Source organism: Ailuropoda melanoleuca, chromosome 5, assembly GCF_002007445.2.
Source record: "Ailuropoda melanoleuca isolate Jingjing chromosome 5, ASM200744v2, whole genome shotgun sequence".
Classification (NCBI taxonomy): domain Eukaryota; kingdom Metazoa; phylum Chordata; class Mammalia; order Carnivora; family Ursidae; genus Ailuropoda; species Ailuropoda melanoleuca.
Window position 1 is genome coordinate 37554607 of NC_048222.1, and position 20013 is coordinate 37574619.

The 20013-nt window shown below is 37.5% G+C and overlaps 1 protein-coding gene across 3 annotated transcripts in view; it reads left to right on the forward strand.

The window, feature by feature from the left end:
• The window catches only part of UACA (uveal autoantigen with coiled-coil domains and ankyrin repeats), a 90139-nt gene that overhangs the window by 40999 nt on the left and 29127 nt on the right, over positions 1–20013 (forward strand). For 2 of the 3 annotated variants that reach the window (XR_004625515.1, XM_034660738.1), the window contains exons 2-5: positions 8428–8561; positions 12643–12731; positions 16150–16214; positions 17012–17069. Coding sequence is in view for 2 of the 3 variants with exons in the window: in XM_034660738.1 (XP_034516629.1) it covers positions 8428–8561; positions 12643–12731; positions 16150–16214; positions 17012–17069 (346 nt within the window). In the remaining variant the exon portion in view is untranslated. Of the gene's footprint in view, positions 1–5511; positions 6234–8427; positions 8562–12642; positions 12732–16149; positions 16215–17011; positions 17070–20013 lie in introns of those variants that run through there. The other variant, XM_002922326.4, reaches the window with a different exon arrangement.

A 20013-nucleotide genomic window follows, 5' to 3' on the forward strand; every position in this document is an offset into this window, starting at 1 on the left:
TACAAACTGAAATGTATTATAGATTGGCTACACTGAACATGTATTACTTTTATAGCATTTTTAAACATTTCATAATTTTCAAAAAAGTTATATGAATTTACAGTTGATGTTAGTATGAGGGAGTCATTGTCAAAACTTTTAAGTGACTTTATGTTGATTTGGAGTTTAAAGTTATCATCCCGTTAGGTCTAGAAAGCAAAATAACTACTTGTGTTAGAATGTTCTATTTATTCTCTAGAAACAACTGTATTTTGACATTTACTGTACATACTTTGGCTTGCTCCATTCTGAGTTTGATGAATATCTTTTTTTCAAAAGACGGCAGTCCCTGGCTTCAGAAAGGTATTTGTTATAATATCCAGTAAACATTAGTGCTCCTTAAAAAACTTACTGCTTCTTTTTAGAATGCTTTTGTTTGATATCACAGGGCTTATCTTGTTAGTATATGCCTGTGGACTCACCAAGATATGTTGAAATGTTAATAGTAGCTTAATTTTATTTTATTTTATTATTTTTTTTAAAGATTTTTTTAAATTTATTTGACAGAGATAGAGACAGCCAGCGAGAGAGGGAACACAAGCAGGGGGAATGGGAGAGGAAGAAGCAGGCTCATAGCGGAGGAGCCTGATGTGGGGCTCGATCCCATAACGCGGGGATCATGCCCTGAGCCGAAGGCAGACGCTTAACCGCTGTGCCACCCAGGCGCCCCAATAGCTTAATTTTAATCCAGAGAGGAGTGAGTAGAAAGGATGTGTTGCATTTCCTGCCATATTAATGAGTCTGTGAAGGGCATTGGTGATAAGCAATATAATGTAATATAGTTTATAAATTTATACACCAACCAGATTTATTGGACCATGTATCAAAAGTGCATGAAATATACAGAAGTTGAGAAAATAGTTTAGTATAAGGAATCCTGATGAACCTATAACTCAGCTTGATCAGTAACCTATAGCTAATCTTGTTTCATCTATACCCTCACTGTCTTGTTTTTTTAAATTATTAATCATGTTAATATTATTGAGAGACTGCATTTCTTTCATTTTATTATTTTTATTTTATTTTAATTTTTTTTTTAAGATTTTATTTATTTATTTGACAGAGAGAGAGAGAGACTACAAGCAGGGGGAGAGCAGGGAGAAGGAGAAGCAGGCTCCTGCTAGGCAGAGAGCCCAACATGGGGCTCGATCCCAGGACCCTGGGACCATAACCTGAGCCGAAGTCAGACCCTTAACCGACTGAGCCACCCAGGCGCCCCTATTATTTTTTATTTTTAATTGTGATAAAAAGGATGTACAGTTTACCATCTTAACCACTTTTAAGTGTACAGTTCAGTAGTGTTAAATATATTCACGTTGTTGTGTAATTGGTCACCAGAATTTTTTCATCTTGCAAATCTGTAAAGCTATACCCATTAAACAGTAACTCCTCATGTCCCTCTTCCTCCAGCCCCTGGTTACCACCATTTTACTTTCTTTACCACTTTATGATTTGACTACTTCAGATATCTCATATAAGTGAAATTGTATAGTATTTGTCTTTTGGGGGACTGGTTTATTTCACTTAGCATCATTTCCTCAAGATTCATCCATTTTGTAGCATGTGACAGGATTTCCTTCCATTTTATGGCTGAATAATATTCCCTTGCATGTATATACCATATTTTGTTTATCCGTTCATTTATCAATGGACATTTGTGTTACTTCCACCTCTTGGGTATTGTGAATAATGCCGTTATGAACATGGGTGTACAGATCCCTCTTTGCGACCCTGCTTTAATCATATCGTAGTTCTATTTTTAAGTTTTTTTAGTTTTTAATTTTTTGAGGAAATGTCGTCCTGTTTTCCGTAGTAGCTGCGCCATTTTTTGTTCCCACCAGCAGTGCACAAGGGTTCCAGTTTCTCTGCATCTTTGTCAACACTTATACTTTTCTGTTTTTTTGATAGTCATTCTAATGAATGTGAAGTGATACCGCATGATTTTGATTTACATTTCTCTAATGATTAATCATGTTGAGCATCTTTTTATATGCTTGCTGGTCATCTGTGTTTTATCCTTGGAGAAATGTCTGTTCAACTCATTTGCTCATTTTTAATTGGGTTATTTGTTTCTTTGTTACTGAGTTATAGAAATTCTTCATATATTCTGTACATTAGCCCTGTATCTGATATAATTTGCAAATATTTTGTCCCATTCCATAGGTGATTGTGTTGCACTCTGTTGATTGTGTCCTTTGGTGTAAAGAAGTTTTTGTTTTTGTTTTGTTTTTTTGATGTGCAGAAGTTTTTAAGTTCAATGTAATCCCACTTGTCTGTTTTTCCTTTTGTTGCCTGTGCTTTTGGTGTCATATCTCAGAAAAAATTGTCAAACCAATGTCAAGAAGCTTCCTCTCTATAATTTCTTTTAAGAGCTTTGTGGTTACATCTTAAATTTAGGTCTTAATCATTTTAAGTTAATTTTTGTATATGGTGTAAGATAAGGGGCCCAACTTCATTATTTTGCAGGTGGATGTCCAGTTTCCCCGGTACCATAAGTTGAAGAGACTCTCCTTTCCCCATTGAGTAGCCTTAGCACCCATGTTGAAGATAATTTGATAACATACATGAGGACTTATTTCAGTAGATCTTTATTTTATTTCATTGATCTATATATCTCTCTTTATGCCAGTACCACACTGTTTTGATTACTGTAGCTTTATAATATGTTTTGAAATTGTTAAGTGTGAGACCTCCAACTTTGTTTTCTTTTTCAAGGTTATTTGGCTATTTGGGTTCCCTTGAGATTCAATATGAATTTTAGGGTGTGGTTTTCTATTTCTGAAAAAAAAAAAGCAATTAGAATTTTGACAAGGATTATGTTTAATCTGTAGATTGCTCTGGGTAGTATTGATATCTTAACAACATTAAGTCTTCCAAGTCATGAACACTGCCTTTCCATTTATATGTGCCTTTTCTAAATTCTCTCAGGATTGTTTTGTAGTTTTTCAGTGTATGGATCTTTTACCTCCTTGATTAAGTTTATTTTTAATTACTGTATTCTTTTTTAAAAAGATTTTTATTTATTTGAGAGAGAGAGAGAGAGAGAGCAAGTGTGCAAGAGAGCACAGGCAGGGGGAGTGGCAGAGGGAAAAGGAGAGGCTCCTCGCTGAGCAGGGAGCTTGATGTGGGGCTCAATTCCAGGACCCCGGGATCATGACCTTAGCAGAAGGTAGATGCTTAGCAGACTGAGCCACCCAGGTGCCCCAAATTATTGTGCTCTTTTTGGTGTTACTGTAAGTGGAAATGTTATCTTAATTTCATTTTTGGATTGTTCATTGTTAGTGCATAGAAGCACGGTTGATTTTTTATATGTTGATTTTGTATCTTGAAACTTTGCTGGATTTGTTTCTCCTAACAGCTCTTTTTCTTGTGGAATTTTTCGGGTTTTTTTGTATGTATAAGATCATGCCATCTATAGAGGTAATTTTACTTCCTTTTGAGTTTTTATAAAATTCCCATTTTTTTTTTTTTTTTTTTTTTGCCTAATTGCTCTGGCTGGGACTTCCAATACTGTGTTGAATAAAAGTGGCAAGAATGGGCATCTTCGTCTTATTCCTGATCTTAGAGGAAAACCTTTCCTCTTACACCACTGAGTATATTGTCAGCTATGTGCTTTTCATGTATGGCCCTTATTATGTTCAGGTAGTTTCCTTCTATTTCCAGTTTGTTGAATATTTTTATCATGAAAGATGTTCAAATCTTGTCTAATGCTTTTTTCTACATCAATTGAGATGCTCATGTGATTTTTGTCCTTAATTCTGTTAATGTGGTGTATTACATTGATCAGTTTTCATATATTGAGCCATCCTTGCATTCCAGGAACAAACCCCACTTGGTCATGGTTTGTAATCCTTATAATGTGCTGTTGAATTCAGTCAGCCCCCTGATTATTTTGATTCTTTTTGAAGCAAAAAGCAGACATAGGCAGTAAGCTAATAAATAAACATATGATGGCAGATACTGATGGGTATTATGAAGAAAAGTAAAACAGGGCAGGAAAATTACGAGTGGTAGGAATAGGAACACCTAGCTGGCTCAGTCAGTAGAGCATGCAGTTCAAGCCCAAACTGAGTTCAAGCCCAAATTGGGTGAAGAGCTTACTTTAAAAAAAAAAAAAAAAAAAAAAAAAAAAAAAAAAAAGGTGGTAGGAGTAGAGCAAGGCTGGAGTTGTTTAGATACAAGGTTTGAGAAGCCCCCCTGAGGAAGTGCCTTTTGAGAAAGTGAGAGAAGAATCTACAGGCATGGGGGACAGCAAAGGTGGGACTTAGAGCCTTTGAGAAATAGCTGGGAAGGAGGGAGGACGGAGAGGCTCAGGATGTCCGCAGTAGAGGAGGGCACATAAATCCTATCTCCCTGAGCCTTAGCATGGACAGTTCCTTACGTGGTTTTAGTACTTGTTACAGATTTCCTCCTTTTTACTTCCTTTGCCTTTGCAATCCTATTTCTAGAAAGAATGTGCTTGCTTTGTTAACCAAAGGACAGGGCTTGAGTTTCATCCCAGATTTCCTCTGAAGAAGGATGAAATAGAGTGGGTGCAGTCTCAGGGTCTAGCCAAGAATCCACTGTGATGTCTAATGTGATTTGGGGAGAAAATAATTGTCTCAAAAATAATACATTATGGTGTATGAACTTACATATTTTATAATTAGACTACGTGCCTAATATTTTAAAGCTGATAGGAAGCGGATAGCTTGAATAAGCTTGTGACAATTTTTAACTGGCCGCATGATCTATAGTATAGCAGTGACCTCCTTTCTGTGAACACTTGTGTTGAAACGTTTTGCGTTGCCATGAAAGTTTCCCCAAATTTGCCTTTTTGGAGGAAGTATAAATTACTGGCATGCTATTGTGGTAACAGAAGGTAAAAAACAGCCTGGAACTTGCAGATGTTTGTTGTTTTCCTTGATAACGTAAGGAACGTTGGTACAAGTACTGTTAAATGTCATAAGGAATGTAGAGTAGTCTGCTTTGTCCCCAGATGGAGTTGTATTTACAGTCTAGCCCAGTGTTCAATATGCATTTGCCTCCTTTAATTTAATCTGTTTATTTTTTTGTAATTCCTGAATCCAGATAATTTGATTTTTGACTGATAAAATATTTACTTGTCATTTCAGGCAGGGTGCTAAACTTAGAAATTAAGAGTACAGAGATAAATTTAAAATTTGTTGAAAGTATTCATCATAATGCAGTCTATTTAGTGTCCTGGCAGTGCCTCTGGCTCTTCTCATTTCACATGTTAGGAGACAGACTGGCAGCAGTTGTAAACTGAAACCTGGTTGTGTGCAGTGAGCCTGATAAGGGTATGAAGGAAAATGGAGAAAATTTGAAAACGTTACTGTGTGCGTGTGTGTGTGTTAAATTAAAGTGTGACACATTTGTTTAAAATAGAATTTTATATTCTGTTTATCAAGGCAATTGTAACTTCATGATAGATTCTAAGACTGAAACTGGTTTTAAACTTTGTCTTGGTGGAATAGCCAAATTCTCCTCTGAACAGTGTTGTCATAATGTCACTCAATGTATAATAAGCACGTTTTACAATGTGTTTGAGTCATTTGTCCCCAGTAGACCTGAAATTTATTACTCAGAGGAGAAGCATGCATTTACAGTATATTCTTAGCTGCCCCTTTCTATCACTCAGCTGTCAAGGCCTATGGAATCTAAAATAGAACCTGACCAATGGGAGGCCGTCTGGCCACTGTTTACGGGAGAATTCGGAGGTGGACAGTTTTATCACGCACTGCAGCGTCTGTGTTGCAGTGTTGAGACGGCAGGATGTAGAGGGCTGTTCAGATTTTCCAGTGGAGTCCCTGAAAGGGACAGCTTCATGGAAAGACCGCTTCTAAACAATAAGAAATAGGAGGAGTTACGGTACCTGACTTGGGGCTGCTCTTAATCCAGTGCTGCTCAGCAAAGAAGATAATTTTCAAGCGTTATGAAGGCGGAGAAGGATCCCGAAGACGAAGAAAATATCGTTAGAGATCCAAGCTAAGTGTAGCCCAGCATGAAGATTGTGGAACAGGAAGATTTGTAAAGAGAGGGACGATTGATTCAGTGGTTAGGAGTTTGTCTGAGGGCGTGCTTTGTGAGCCACAGAGATTTGTAACTTAATGCGAAGTAGTTTGCTGCTGGCAACCAGACACTAAATCCTGTCTATGATGAACTGTTGGTTTTCTTGTGCTCCCAAGAACAGAGTAGGTATCCCTGCTGTCCAGTGTCACAGAGACTCTCGGTTAGGCTTTCTGAACTGTATTCTTGTAAAATGTACTGCTGTTTGATGAATTTTTTGGTCTCTTTGTCTTCTATTCTTTCTGATGTATTTGATGAGCAGATTGGGGTTAGTGATAGCAAACACCAGTTCTAGTTTCTTTTTCTGGGTTTAACAAGCACATAATAGAATCTTAGTAATTGAGCAGTATTTCTGTTAATTGACAGTGGACCGGGATGGAAAACAGTGCTTGGTGAAGTGGAACTGAAAAATCCCATGATAATGTGAGACTTGGATCATGTTTAATTATCTTCTAAAAAGCCTTACTTTAGGATTTTACAGGGTTTTTTTTCCCCGTGTCTTAAAGAGCTTCTTTCTCCAGCTGGCAGTTTACTTGGAAATAAAGTTGAAATTGTTTTAACTGCAAGGGTAAACTAATCAGTTTTGAGCAAGTCTCTGTCTGTGTGCTAAACATGACTTAATCCCTAAGGCATTTTTCAAAACCAAGTCTCTTAAGCCTACATCTACTACCACTCCCCAATTTAGAGTCTGTAAACTGTTTGTTTTAAAGCTACAGAAGGGGGAATGCCTAAAATGTAGTTGAGACTTCGAGCCAGTAAATAGGGCTAGTCTCAGAGTTGACAGTTTGAGCTTTAGAAGGAAGTGGGCTGATCTCCAAATTTAACGAATTTGGAGACAACAGTGCTGAAGCCTGTGTAGATACTTGAAACAGAGTCCACTGAAACACTGCTTTTCAGGAGTAGGTTAAAATTTTAATGTATTTATCTTTTTTCATATTCAGTTTTCATGCTTATTTTCACTTCAAGTGTTTAAGGAAGACACTGGCTTACTTTGCTAGAAAATTGGTGTTTTGTGTTGCTGTTTGAAGGGGTAGGTGATACAAAGTAATCCCACTGATCAGACAGAGGATATGCTTCATAGAAGAGATTCATTTTTTTCTCTCTCAGAGATTTGTTATGCTATTTGTGGACACAGGAATTGCTTTGTAAGTTTCAGTGAAAAATAGGCACATCTTTCTTTGTTCTAGAAATAGTACTGGGCTTAGTACAGAATTTAGCAATAAGTTTACTGTATAATATTTTAAAAGGCTAAAACCTTACTTGGTTAAACAGTGTGAATTTTAGTTCTGGGTTCCACATTTCCGCCTACTAAGAAAAAAAAAAACAAGTTATTGGCCTCAGAATGTCTTGCATACATTTTCTCTAAAGTTAAAAATAACCTTGATACAATTAAAATGTGTATCATGTGATACATCCTCCTGTTCAAAAAATTGCCTTTGATCTCCCTCTTATATGCATGTACTGAGTTTTTGTTAAAATCAAAAATCTTTTTTAAACAAAAACAATATATGTTGAATGTAAAAAAGAAGGAAGAAAATGAAAGTCACCTCTAATCCTATTGTCTTAGGATTTTAAAATAGTTAATACTTTAGAGTCTTTGTTTTTTCAGTTTTTTCTATGTAGAAGTTTCTTTTTATCTTAATATATAAGCTTAATGAATTGCTTTCTCTGTTGAGACAGAGACAAGATTATATGTAAATTTGTGTATGTGTCTAATTTGCCTCCATAAATATATTTCCAACAGTACCTTTTAAATAAGCTGTGTGTGTGTGTGGGGGGGTGTCTTAAAATGTGTACAAAATTCCACTGCATCTAAAGTCTTGGGAGATAGGTAACCAGAACCAACTCTGAAAGCAGGAGTTAGAGATCAGAAGAAGCACACAGATTTTGGAAGTCCTGAGAAGTCTTGGTTGGGTTTGACCACTCAGGTCTTTTAATGTCCCTGGAGTCTTGACTTTTCTCATCTGTTAAATGGGGATGATAATTTTAGTTTACTGGGGTCATTTGAGTAATTCACACCTGGCACAGGGTGGGTGTTCAACAATTATTAATTTCCTTTCTTTGCTCCACTGCAGAGAACATGAGAAACATGCTTTTTCTCAAAAGTAGAACTTAAAATATTTCTTGAATGTCATGTGTTTTGGAGAGGTTCTTTTCATGAAGTTAGCACAGCAGGAAGAAGGAAATGTGGGATGCAATGGAGATTGAGTGATGTATTATACAGTATTGTTCTCCTTTCTCTTTTCATTCCTTCTTGAGAAAGTCTTACTAATATAGTATATAGAGTAGGCCATGTTTATTTTTTTTTCCTTTTTGTAGCATGCAGCAGATTGGAACAAATATGATGATCGATTGATGAAAGCTGCGGAGAGGGGAGATGTAGAAAAAGTTTCCTCAATCCTTGCTAAAAAGGGCATCAACCCAGGCAAACTAGATGTGGAAGGCAGATCTGCGTAAGTATTACTGATGATAATTACCTCAAGGGAATTTGGGTAGACCCTTGGGACACAAGTGAAATTGGTGAATGGTGGCTGTCAGCGTATCAATTTAAAAAGCCTTTATCAAAAACCCACACTATAAAATCTTTCAAACATTGCTTTCAAACTTTATGGACTAATAACTGTTCTCAATGTGAAAGATTTTCAAGCTAGAGAGAATACTAAAATACCGCCCAGTGGTCTAGTAGTTCAGGCGCCATGGCAAACCGTAGCCTGGGTTATTTGGTGCATTTTTGTTTATCAGCTTTTTGATATTCCTTATGGTAGTTGATCCTTGCAAGGGGCCTCTAAAAGCAGTAGGAAAAAGTCTACAGAGGTTAAATAACTTGGTCTAATTGCGTGAAAAGTCACAGAGCTGGGATGTGAACCCAAGTTTTCTGAATTGGAGAGTTCTCTATAAATTACACTGACTTTTCTCAACTCCCAATCCATTTTTATATTTGGGTCATTATTTTAAGTGAGACTGTTCAGAACAGAAAGGGAGGCAGAACCACTTAGTGTGGCTTAGGGAGGCACAGGTCGTGATTCCACCCTTTGGCTTTTGGGTCACTGAGGACTACTGGCTTGTTTCCATGCTTAGCTTTTCTCCCAGCCCTCCCCAACTTCTTCCCTTCCCTTCCTGTTGAGGATGGGTTTAAGGGTAGGTGTACGTTCTGTTACTGCCCTCTATAATTATAGCAGTGAAGACCTTATCTGGGAAACCTTCCAAAGTTAGAGGTGAAAAGTCTCATTTCCTAAAGTTCCTCTCAGTCTTGCATGAGTTTATTTAGAATATTGTAAGTGGAAACCAGATACTAAATATAGAAATGAATATTAGGAAGTGACTAGTTAATGTTTGATGCGGATCACTACCTTAGTTAGGATGCTTAATTATTCAAGTATAGGAAAAATAACAAAGCAAGACATAAAAATCAAGTAGTTTTTAATACCAATAAAGTTTGAAAAGTTCCACTTTTTAATACTGTTTCAATTTTATCTAGTAGGCAATTTGATAGCTACAGAAACATTGCTTATTTTGAGTCCCATTTTGGTAAATTCTGAGCCATTTATAGGGCTCACACTATAAGCAGTGAAAATTTAATATCTAAAATGATTTTATTTTTCGTATTTCTTTTTTTTCCCAAACTTCAAGATGTTAGAGAATGAAGGAACTCTTTGGGATGAAAATCGTCAGTGAAACCTTATTTCTTCAGTTCTGCCCATCCATGCTTTGAATGTTCCGAATGAATGATTGCTTGAGTTTCTGTTCATATTTTTTTCAATCTGAGTGAAATTATTTGTATTAATGGTCAGAGTTAAAAAAATCTGGTGGAACTTGATGAACTATGACCTGCAGTTTGTGAGATACGTGAGTAGTGTTAGTCTCTGAGGTTTTCACTGTAGGAAGTAGCATTCTTTTAGGATTCGTGGGATAAAATATTTTCCTTTTGCTAATCACACACAAACTTTATTCTTTCTGAATTAAAGCATTTCATATTTAGTCAAGTATAGGACATGTTACAAATACACTTTCTGTATTAGCTGTGCTTACAAAAATAATTTTATTTTGAATGACTTTTTGGGTTTGTTTTAGTTTTGAAATTTAAGACAAAAGTAACATATGCTTCTTGACCTCGATCCAGTTTCAAAAATGAAATATTTGAAGCCTAGCCAAAGTCACTGAAGGATTTGTTTTCTTCCTGTCCACCTCTCTCCTGGGGAACAGCCCATTGCCAAAGCAAAATGGGGCAGGTTTCACCAGGAATCCCCACTGCCGCTTGGAAAGCCGATACCAATTCCTGTCTCCCCATTCCCTCAGGCTGTCAGAAGTGGTGTTTGGCCTCCCAGCTGTTTGCTCTGGAATCAACAAATGTTCCTGGGCAAAAAATGGCTTCAAATACTAAGCTAACCTCTCTGGGCCTCTGTCCCTCCCTGCATCCTGGCCTAGTTATTTTTCACTGTCTTTTTAGCTCACTGATGCCTTCCAACATGTATCTTAGAGTTTATGCGGCTTTTCTCTTTATCGTCAGAGGTTGTCCATATTACCTGGATTTCTTATGAAAGCACAAACACACGTCTTGTTTAAAAAAAGACAAAGTTGACTTTTTAAATTGAAAAAGTATTTCTATAAAGTAATTTTTCATATTTCCTTTACGACTCTTTGCATACACTTCAGTGATCGATATGCCTTCCTTCTGAAGTCCACTACTTATGGCACATCCTCATTAATAATGCATTGTAGATTTGTTGTGATTTCTGCCCTTTAGTACATCATTAGCATAATGTTGATTTATTTTGAAGAAAGGAGCCTTCCAGATTTTTTGAGCTAAGAAAGGGAAACAAGCAAACAAAAAATGCTCCCTCCAAGATTATTGGGAGACTAAAAAACCTTTGCTTCAAGGAAATTACCGTTTCTCAGAAGGTTCCAACGGTGCGTTGCATAGTGTAATTCCCTGCTTCGGTGTTGCGGAGATTGATACCCTTAGCCTTACAGCAATTTAATTCCACTGTAAGAAGAACTTAGTTGATTCCTATTAACATTATATTCCTTTTATTAGAAGTATCTCTGTTTCTTGAATTCAAATTATATATAAACCTCCTTTATTTTACTTAGTAGTGCTTTGTCTCTTGTTTGCATTTACATCCATCATAATACTAGTAGAGATACATGGCCAAGTGTTGTAATATCTGGAAATGAATTTGCAGCCTCTTTCCAGATTTTGTCTCTAAGCATTCAATTATTCAGATACTTGAGGGCCCATCATCTGTCTGCGTAAATTGGTCTGGGAATATAATAGGAAGCAAAACAGACAAAAATTGGTGCTTTCACTGAGTTTATAGTTGAGTGGGAGGAGGGTGGTAGACTATAAAGAGAGACTATAAAGAAAATAAATCTTGAATTTATATGTCATATTCAAAAATATATAGTTCTATATAGAATAATAAAGGCAGGGGTTAGGGAAGTCAGAGTACTAAGGTTTCAGGGAATGGGGAAATGTAAAAATTGTAAATGGGGTGATCAGGGAAGACCGCTCCTGAGAGTGTGATAGGAGTTTGTCTCTGTCCAGGCCCCTTGCGAAGCGCTCGCACATCCTTTACCTCCTGGCATCTTCACAGTGGTTATTGTACTTGGTTAGGGTTCAGTTGTATTTTGACCTGAGGTCAGCATCCTTTGTCAGCAAGCCCTCCTGTCTTCACTTACCAGTTTGGATTTGGTGGAGTATAGTCAGTCAGTCACTGTCCGTTCTTACACACAAAATATTTCTGTAAATGTTTGTGGATTAATAAAGTGTTAGACGATCCAAGAAACAATGGGATATTTTCTCTTGCATCTTGAATACCTGATGGCTTAAAGTCAGATTTTTAAGCAGGCTTTCCTTGCCTTTTTAGGAAGCTCGTCAGGGCCGTGTGTGGAAAACTTCACCCACTTGTACAGGTCTATGAACAAAGGGAAGAATTAGGTGGTAGTTGTGGCTGCTTTGGGGGACGATGACACCAGCTCTTTTACGACTTTCCAAGTGTAGCTTAGTTTGTTATTTCGAAGGCTTTTCTATGTGAGGTTTAATTTGGTAATTCTGAAAAGAAGGGATGAGTGTTGATCTGTGTTTGGTCTTAGCATTCTGCTATAACTTCATCTGTTTTGGCAGTTTCAGTGTACTTGAAACGAAGCAAAATGATCTGATAGAAATTTTTCAGTGCATTTATCAAGTCCCCAGCACCAGTGCCTGCACTACCGAGTAGTAATAAACTGTAGAGTTAATGGTATTATGGCGTACGTTTTCTATTATTAAGACTAGTGAACATGGGAGTATTCCATTGGTTCTAAGGAGGTATTTCTAGAGCGTATTGGCTCCTTATGTAAATTTGGGTTAAAATTAGTGTTTCAGTAATAAGGGATAGGTTTCTTTTTTCTGGTAGAAAATATATAGGTGTTTTATGTAGCTTTCAAAACGTGTGTGTGTGTGTGTGTGTGTTGAATAAAAGGTGACATTAGCGTAACATTTAAGTCAATGTTTCATAGTTTCTATGGCATGACACATATTTTCTTTTTGTTTAGCTTCCATGTTGTGGCCTCCAAGGGGAATCTTGAATGTTTGAACGCCATCCTTATACATGGAGTTGATATTACAACCACCGACACTGCTGGTACGTTTGCTGCCGTAGTCAGTTATAAAACAGAAAGAGAGGACAAGCCTTGTCCCCTGCTAATGTTCTTCAGACCGAAGTATGATTTCCAGAGAGATGTCCTCAATTTTCTGTTTTTAAATAGTTGAGAAAAAGTTCACTTCTGCGGTATCATTGGTCTTGGAGGGGTAAAGTACAGGGCATTTAGGAGACAGGATCGCTGAACTGATTAGCGTTTGGAGACTGAGGTCCAGTGGCGGTCTTGGTAATATTACAGGATCCTAAAATCTCAGAGTTGGAAGAACCATTAGGGGCCATTTCGTTTATACTCATATCTTCTGGACTCTATGAATCCTTGCTGTCATGATGTCATTCGAGATTTGGTTAGACATTTCTCGCGATGGGGAACTAACTGCCTCATAACAACAGCACTACCAAGAATTATCATAGCAAGAAGAGCTGATGCAGCACATGCAGCTCTGCCGAGCACTTCACACATACTAACTCATTGTGTCCTCACGCCATCCCAGCGAGGCTGCGAGGCATGGAGCCAGCCATTCAGTAACCGGCCGCCGGTCCTTCAGTGGATGCGCTGCGGCTGGAGTCTATGTCCTTAACCACAAGGAGACCTGTTCTGTATTTGGTTATCTAGGTTTTTAAAAAAATTACTTCTTGTAGGCAATTTTAAGTCTGTTTCTTACTATGCCTTCTGCTTAAACTGAGTTGTACCCATGTCTGTCTTTTAAAATCGTACAGCGTAAGTTTGTCTGCACAGCACAAGATAGACCATGTCAGTGTGTGTGCTGGTTTTCTTAGGATAACCATTCTCAGTTCTCTTGACAGCTTATTTCTCTGCAGGTCTACTTTGTTACTCAATTAAATGTAGGGATGACCTAGAACCAGAATTTCCTTAACAGTTTTATCCTGTGATTCCATAGAGAGACAAATAAACACATTACAGTTAAACCAGCACTGTGTTTAGAAATGGAAGGGAGGCAGAGGAAAAGAGAGATCTCAGTGAGGAGAATCTTTACCTAAAGATACATCAAATTTTAAATTGAAGACCAAACTCTGTCACCTTTGAATGACGAACAAAAGACTATGTTAATTACTGGGACGCCTAGGTGGTTCAGTGGGTTAAGCATCTGCCTTCCACTCAGGTCATGATCTCAGGGTCCTGGGATCGAGTCCCACGTTGGGCTCCTTGCTCAGTGGGGAGCCTGCTTCTCCCTCGGCTCCCCCTGCTTGTGTCGCTCCCTCTCTCTTTCTCTGACAAATAAATAAATAAGATCTTTAAAACAAAAGGAATATGTTAATTACTTACAAAAGCATTCCATCAATGCAGAAGAATATTTATAGCAATTTGGGGCTAACTATGTACCTCTTTAGAGCTCTTTACACTTTGTTTATTTATTGTTCTGATTCTAATTTAAACATGTATCTATCTTATTTTTTGTCTGTGTTCTTTCTACTCTGGATATTTTTGCCTAGTGGCCAATCTAGTGACTTTTGCCCTCGCTCCTTCAGTGCAGATCAAGCTTAAATGCTTTCCCAGGCTCAGCAGACATCATTTTGTATGCTGCGTCCTGACATACTCTGCTTAAACTCTTTGTCTTTTGTTTTTGCTCTTGTTTAGTTATATTTGTATTTGCCCTGTTTTACTATTTTTGTCTTTAGAGTTATCCTTTCCTGAGGACAAGGACCTTGTCTTATTTTGATGTAATAGTTTCTGTTATAATCCAGATGTGGATATTCAATAATAGTTTGATTTAAAAAATTATGTATTTTATCTTAACTCCTTTATTTGCTAGCAGTACAGAAGTATATTGAAAATAACCATATTTCCAGTAATTGTGGTTTTGGTTTTGAGGTATTTATGACTTAGGTCTTACCAGGTAGGCACCTTGGGTGTAATTCACAGTATTGTGCTTTAGATTTGATGTTTCCTTAATTTTTTTTTACTACATTATCTCAAGTGGCTGGATTTGGGTTTGGCTAAGGAAATACCCGACCTGACATTTTTGTGTGACCCATTGTGTTGAACAATAGGGACCGTCCCTACCGTCCTACTCCATACTGTCTCTTACTTTCCATATAAGTGATAGTTTTCTTTCTTTCTTTCTTTTTTTTTAAAGATTTTATTTATTTATTTGACAGAGAGAGAGCAGGAGAGCACAAGCAGGGGGAGCCGCAGAAGGAGAAGGAGAAGCAGGTTCCCCACTGAGCAGGGAGCCCGATACGGGGCTTGATCCCAGGACCCTGGGATCATGACCTGAGCCGAAGGCAGTTGCTTAACCAACTGAGCCACCCAGGCATCCCTAAATGATAGTTTTCCTTGTCACTCTTCACAGTGTAAAATAATTCTAGGAAGCTTGTCCATTAACAGTAACAAATTGAAATTTGAAATCATCACATCTGACTTATTTGTAACTAGAGGATGTTTAGGTATGGATGAAGATGTTGTATCTGTACCTGTTTAAAAAGCTGGACTCACTGCTGTTTGTTCTAGAACCTGGTTAGTCAGTACACAGAAGTTATCAGACCCAGGAAAACTTAATCCACTTATCTAAACTCATATAAAACTGAGTGAGAGTTGAAAGTGTTGAAGTTAGTGTATTCCTTCATCTAGGATGAACGGAACACAAATGACTTCTCTTCTAGCAAAAGGGTCTGCCAGTGAAGCCAGATCAGGTTTTGAGAGGTTTGTGAAGTGAGAGGAAAGTTAAGAGCACGAAAGATTGGAAGATGGAATGGCCTGGTAAAACCCTTTTATCTTTCAACATCCAATGAGATGTATGCGTAAAGAAATATAATTAGGAGAAATCATGTTTGGACGTAGAATGTTGTCTGCAACTTTACCTTTTTAGTATTCAGAGTTAACCCTTCAGATGATTTGTTTCCTTTAAAATGGCACATTTTAATACACATCATATTTGAACAAGTTGTCTGATTTTCAGGGACACAGTCCTAGTGAACTTTCAATTTTAGTTGAAAATTAGTTTCTTTGACTTAGGTCTCTTAACTTCCTGTATTTTAGTGTCCACATTGCCTGTTGAGAAATAGTATGAGAAATCTAGGTATCTTTCTTGCTCTCCTATTCCCATTCTCTTTTTCTCCTTCTCTTCCTCTCCCTCCCTCCTGTCTTTCCTGGCTGACTTTAATTACTGGCTCTGTCCCAGGCACCACTCTAGGTATCGGAGATACAGTGGTGAGTAAGACAAAGTTCTTGCTCTTTCTGGGTTTGTAGGTTTAATTTTTCTTCCCATCTTCGTTGTTTTGGTGTATACGTTATCTCTTACTAAAATATCAACCTGAGTGAAAGCATGCTTACAAATTAAGTATCTTGTCAACTAATCTTGGAGAAATGAATCACATTTCTATGGAAAATTCACTTGTGAAGAAAAGAACCCTTCATGTATATCTTATTTTTTTTTAATAGGAAGAAATGCTCTTCACCTGGCTGCGAAGTACGGGCATGCATTGTGTCTACAAAAACTCCTACAGGTAGTAAAAGTGGTTAATACTTTGGCTTCGTTATTTTGACTGCAAATAATAGATGTGTTTTCAGTGTGCTTTTGGAATTCAAGATCAAAGAGAGTAGTAGGTTAATTTTGACTGTTAGCTTACGTAATTTCTTTCCCATCATTTGTGAAAGAATGTGAACAATAAAAAGCAAAAACTCTGAGGGAAGTAAATCGCATAACTCAGTGTATTAAAAATAAATAACAAAGGCTTGACCTTCCTGTTGACATTAGCTGGAGACTGGAATTTTCTGTCGTTTGGTCTATGACATAAAGTGATACAGCATAGGAGCTATATATTTCTGTATAAACATCAGTCACTTAGACTATGTGGTATCAATACCATTCGTTAAACTTGTAGTCAGGCAGCCACAAAATTCCTGGAACTAGTGGGCTGAAGAAAGTTTTCAGTTAAAGGGTCCAGTCCTCCATTTCCATAAACATTGTTACCGCTAAGTTTCACAGCAGAACTCATTTGTTTCTCCTGATTCAGTTCAAATTTTAACTCTCGGTGAGAAAAAACCCCAAACAATAACAGTTCCTACATCCCATGCTATTATAACGTACCATATGTTTTCCTGTTTGGTGAAACACTTGAATTTACAGTATAATGTTATTATATTTGTTTCATGTCAAAATATTTAGTGGCTTGTCTAGTAGTCCTTAGGTTTTTTGATAAATGGAATATTTTAAGATTAAATAACAGCTGTTCATTTGAGTCTAGGTGTTTAACTTTAAAGTAAAACTCTCCCAGTTGACTAAATTTCTGTGTTTTAACAGTACAATTGTCCCACTGAACACGTAGATCTGCAGGGAAGAACCGCACTTCACGACGCAGGTAAGTGAGGGCTCCACTTGGACATAGCCAGTACTTGTTGAAACCGCTAGGCATTTAAGTTAATTTCCAAGCTTTGATATGCATATATTTGTATAATTCCTGGAGAAAGAGAATAGTATGAAGTTTTTGTTTACACGAATATGAAATTTATTTGATCGTACAGCTTAAAAAGATTCATTCAGCCAACATTTACAGGCTGGTTTGCTAGATACTGAAAGTCCAAAGATAAACAAACATGCTTCTGCTCTCAAGGAAGCTCCAAGCACCGTGTGACTCTGTGCGTGTGCGTGTGTGTGTGTGTGTGTGTGTGTGTATGGAGGGGGGATTTGGTAGGAGAAATAGGAAGATGATTTTTTTCTTAAAAACTACATTTACCTAATTAACATGTCAGAACACCATTTTTCTCATCTGCAAAATAAAGTTAATACTACTGCAATAAGTGGTTATAATTAAATTATAAATAGTGCCTGGCATGTAGTAATTTCTTAATTAATGGTGGTGGTAGCTGTTGGTTTAGGCCTCAGTGCTAAATTTCATTATCACTGTAATATGCTGTATTTTAAAAAAAGATTTATACTAGTAATTTCACAGATGTTATTAATCATACTTGTGTATCTTAAGTCTATCTGCATTATTCTTTAGGTGTCTTAAAGACAAAAGTTAGGTATTAAGTATTTTTGGAATGTACCACAGTCTGACCTCTGGCCTGACTCCTCTAAGTCTGACATTCCTGCAATTTACTGGAAAGCCAAAGTAAAGTAGCTACCCTCTCTTGTTGTGTTTATGTAATATCTGCAGTAGGTGAAAGTGGCCTGCGTTAAAAATGCAATATACCACAAATTTCTTCAAACTTGATAGCTTAATTTATTTCAGCTTTTTCCTTTTTATGTCTTATGTGCTCTTAGGATGATTTCGTTTTTTACACAAGGTATTTTTTATTTTTGTATAAAGTGGTGGTATTTGCAAAGCATTTTCATATACATTATCATTTGAGCCTCACAATGATCCATCCCTATGTGGTTTTTGGTTTTGAGGAGAAATGCCTTATCCGTTGTTCTCTGTGGGCCCTACCTCTGACTTCTGGGAGGTTCTTACTTGTCTGTCATTCTCTGGGGTCACAGATAAATTGCATGGCGGAGAGCATGTCCTCTAAGAGGCAGCTTAAGGGCTGGAACAATCATGAGTGTTAGCAGACTGGCCCTCTGGGACCTGGAGTAGTACAGTTCCCATAAAACCTTGGTCGGCTTTCTGGTTTATTTGTTGCCCTAGCCATTTCCATTTGTCCGTCTCCAAAGTTATTTTTTGGACATGAAGTTCTTATCCCTGCTTTAGTTCTTGTCCTTATTTGTAGAGTCATGACTGCCTCATTTAACGGCGGCCACCTCGCAGCCATCTGAAATAATACTCTTGAATGGGATTATAATATCCTTACCATGATGTTTATTTATTCCAAGACCAGATTTTTTTTTTCTCCTTAGTGGGAGTTCCTTGAGAAAAGTTGTGACCAACACTAGTGTTATATCTTGCTGTTTGACACAGAAAATAGCTCCTCCACATCTCTGAGGTCCCAAATATCTAGACACTGTCTATCCCCTTTCATCTCTGTACATAAACTGGGTGATTTTTGCTTGACCTCATCTCTTTCTTACCATACCTTAGAAAAGTAAGCAGCTGCCAATGTGCACTAAAATTTTGGCTCTCTTCTATTGCTTCACCTCGAAAGGCTCCATCGTCATGTGGTCCACCTTCTAAATGATCATGGGTGGTAGCGCTTTCAAATGTTTGCCACAGCATGAGAAAAATCACAAGATTTCTAGCCTGAAATATGTTTAATCACTGCCTAGTCTCCAGCCGCTAAGCCAGTGCCATATGATTTAGGTATTTATTTTAACAGCACCTGACTCCTGATAGCAGTTTTGTCTCAGTTAGGGATAAGGCTAGGCTGCTGTGACAAAGACTATAAAATGACACTGGCTTAAAACACCCCACAGGCTTGCTTTCTTTCATGTCATAATCCCGATGTTCAGATGGGCTTGTGGCTCTGTTCCCTGTGGCCATTCAGGGACCCAGCTTTCTTCCATTTTTCCCTTCCTCCATTGCCTAGGATGTTATCCTCATCTTTAAGGCTGAAGTTGATAGCAAGCACTTCCGTTTTCCTGCTAACAGGAAGGGGAAAGATGGTGGAGGAATGTATAAACCACTCTTTTAAGCCCTAGAGTCAAAAGGTAGCACACATCCCTCCTGTCACATTCCACTGGTGAGATCGAATGCACGTGGTCATGCCTGCATGCAAGGGAGTCTGGGAACTGTGGTCTCCAGGGGAGCCCCCATGTGCCCAGCACAGCCCCCCATTACTGTGGAAGAAAGGGTGATCACATTTGGGTGACAGCTGCCACTCTCCACCGTAACACCTTTAATACTGACTTTACTGGTTCAATATATTGTAATGTAATTTTTTCATTCTTATTTTTAATTGGCCCTGAGTGGTTGTTAGTTTTACAATTCCTGAATTAATGTATTGTTTCAGTTTATCATTTTTTTAAAAGACTGATTCTATATTTTATATAAAAGACTTGCTGGATTAAAGACAGCAGAAATGAAAATTTACTTGATTTTCTTATGTGTATTTGGTTTTATTCTGTGGAATTTCACACACACACACACACACACACACAAGAATGCTGACTGTCAGTACTTTTTGTGGCTAATAATCTAGTCTCGACTCATAAGAAATACTCGCGAGGAGTATTTATTAATAATAATAATATAAAAAGTTTTAATAAAAACTCACGGGAGTTGAAACACAGTCCTATTTTATGATGTTAACAATAATTTGTTTCCTAATACAAATATGAACTCTAGTGTTGGTTGGAGAAGAAGCAGTGTGTGGTTTTATAATACAATTTTCAGCAAAATGACCCTGCTTTGCATCGTCAAAGGCAGA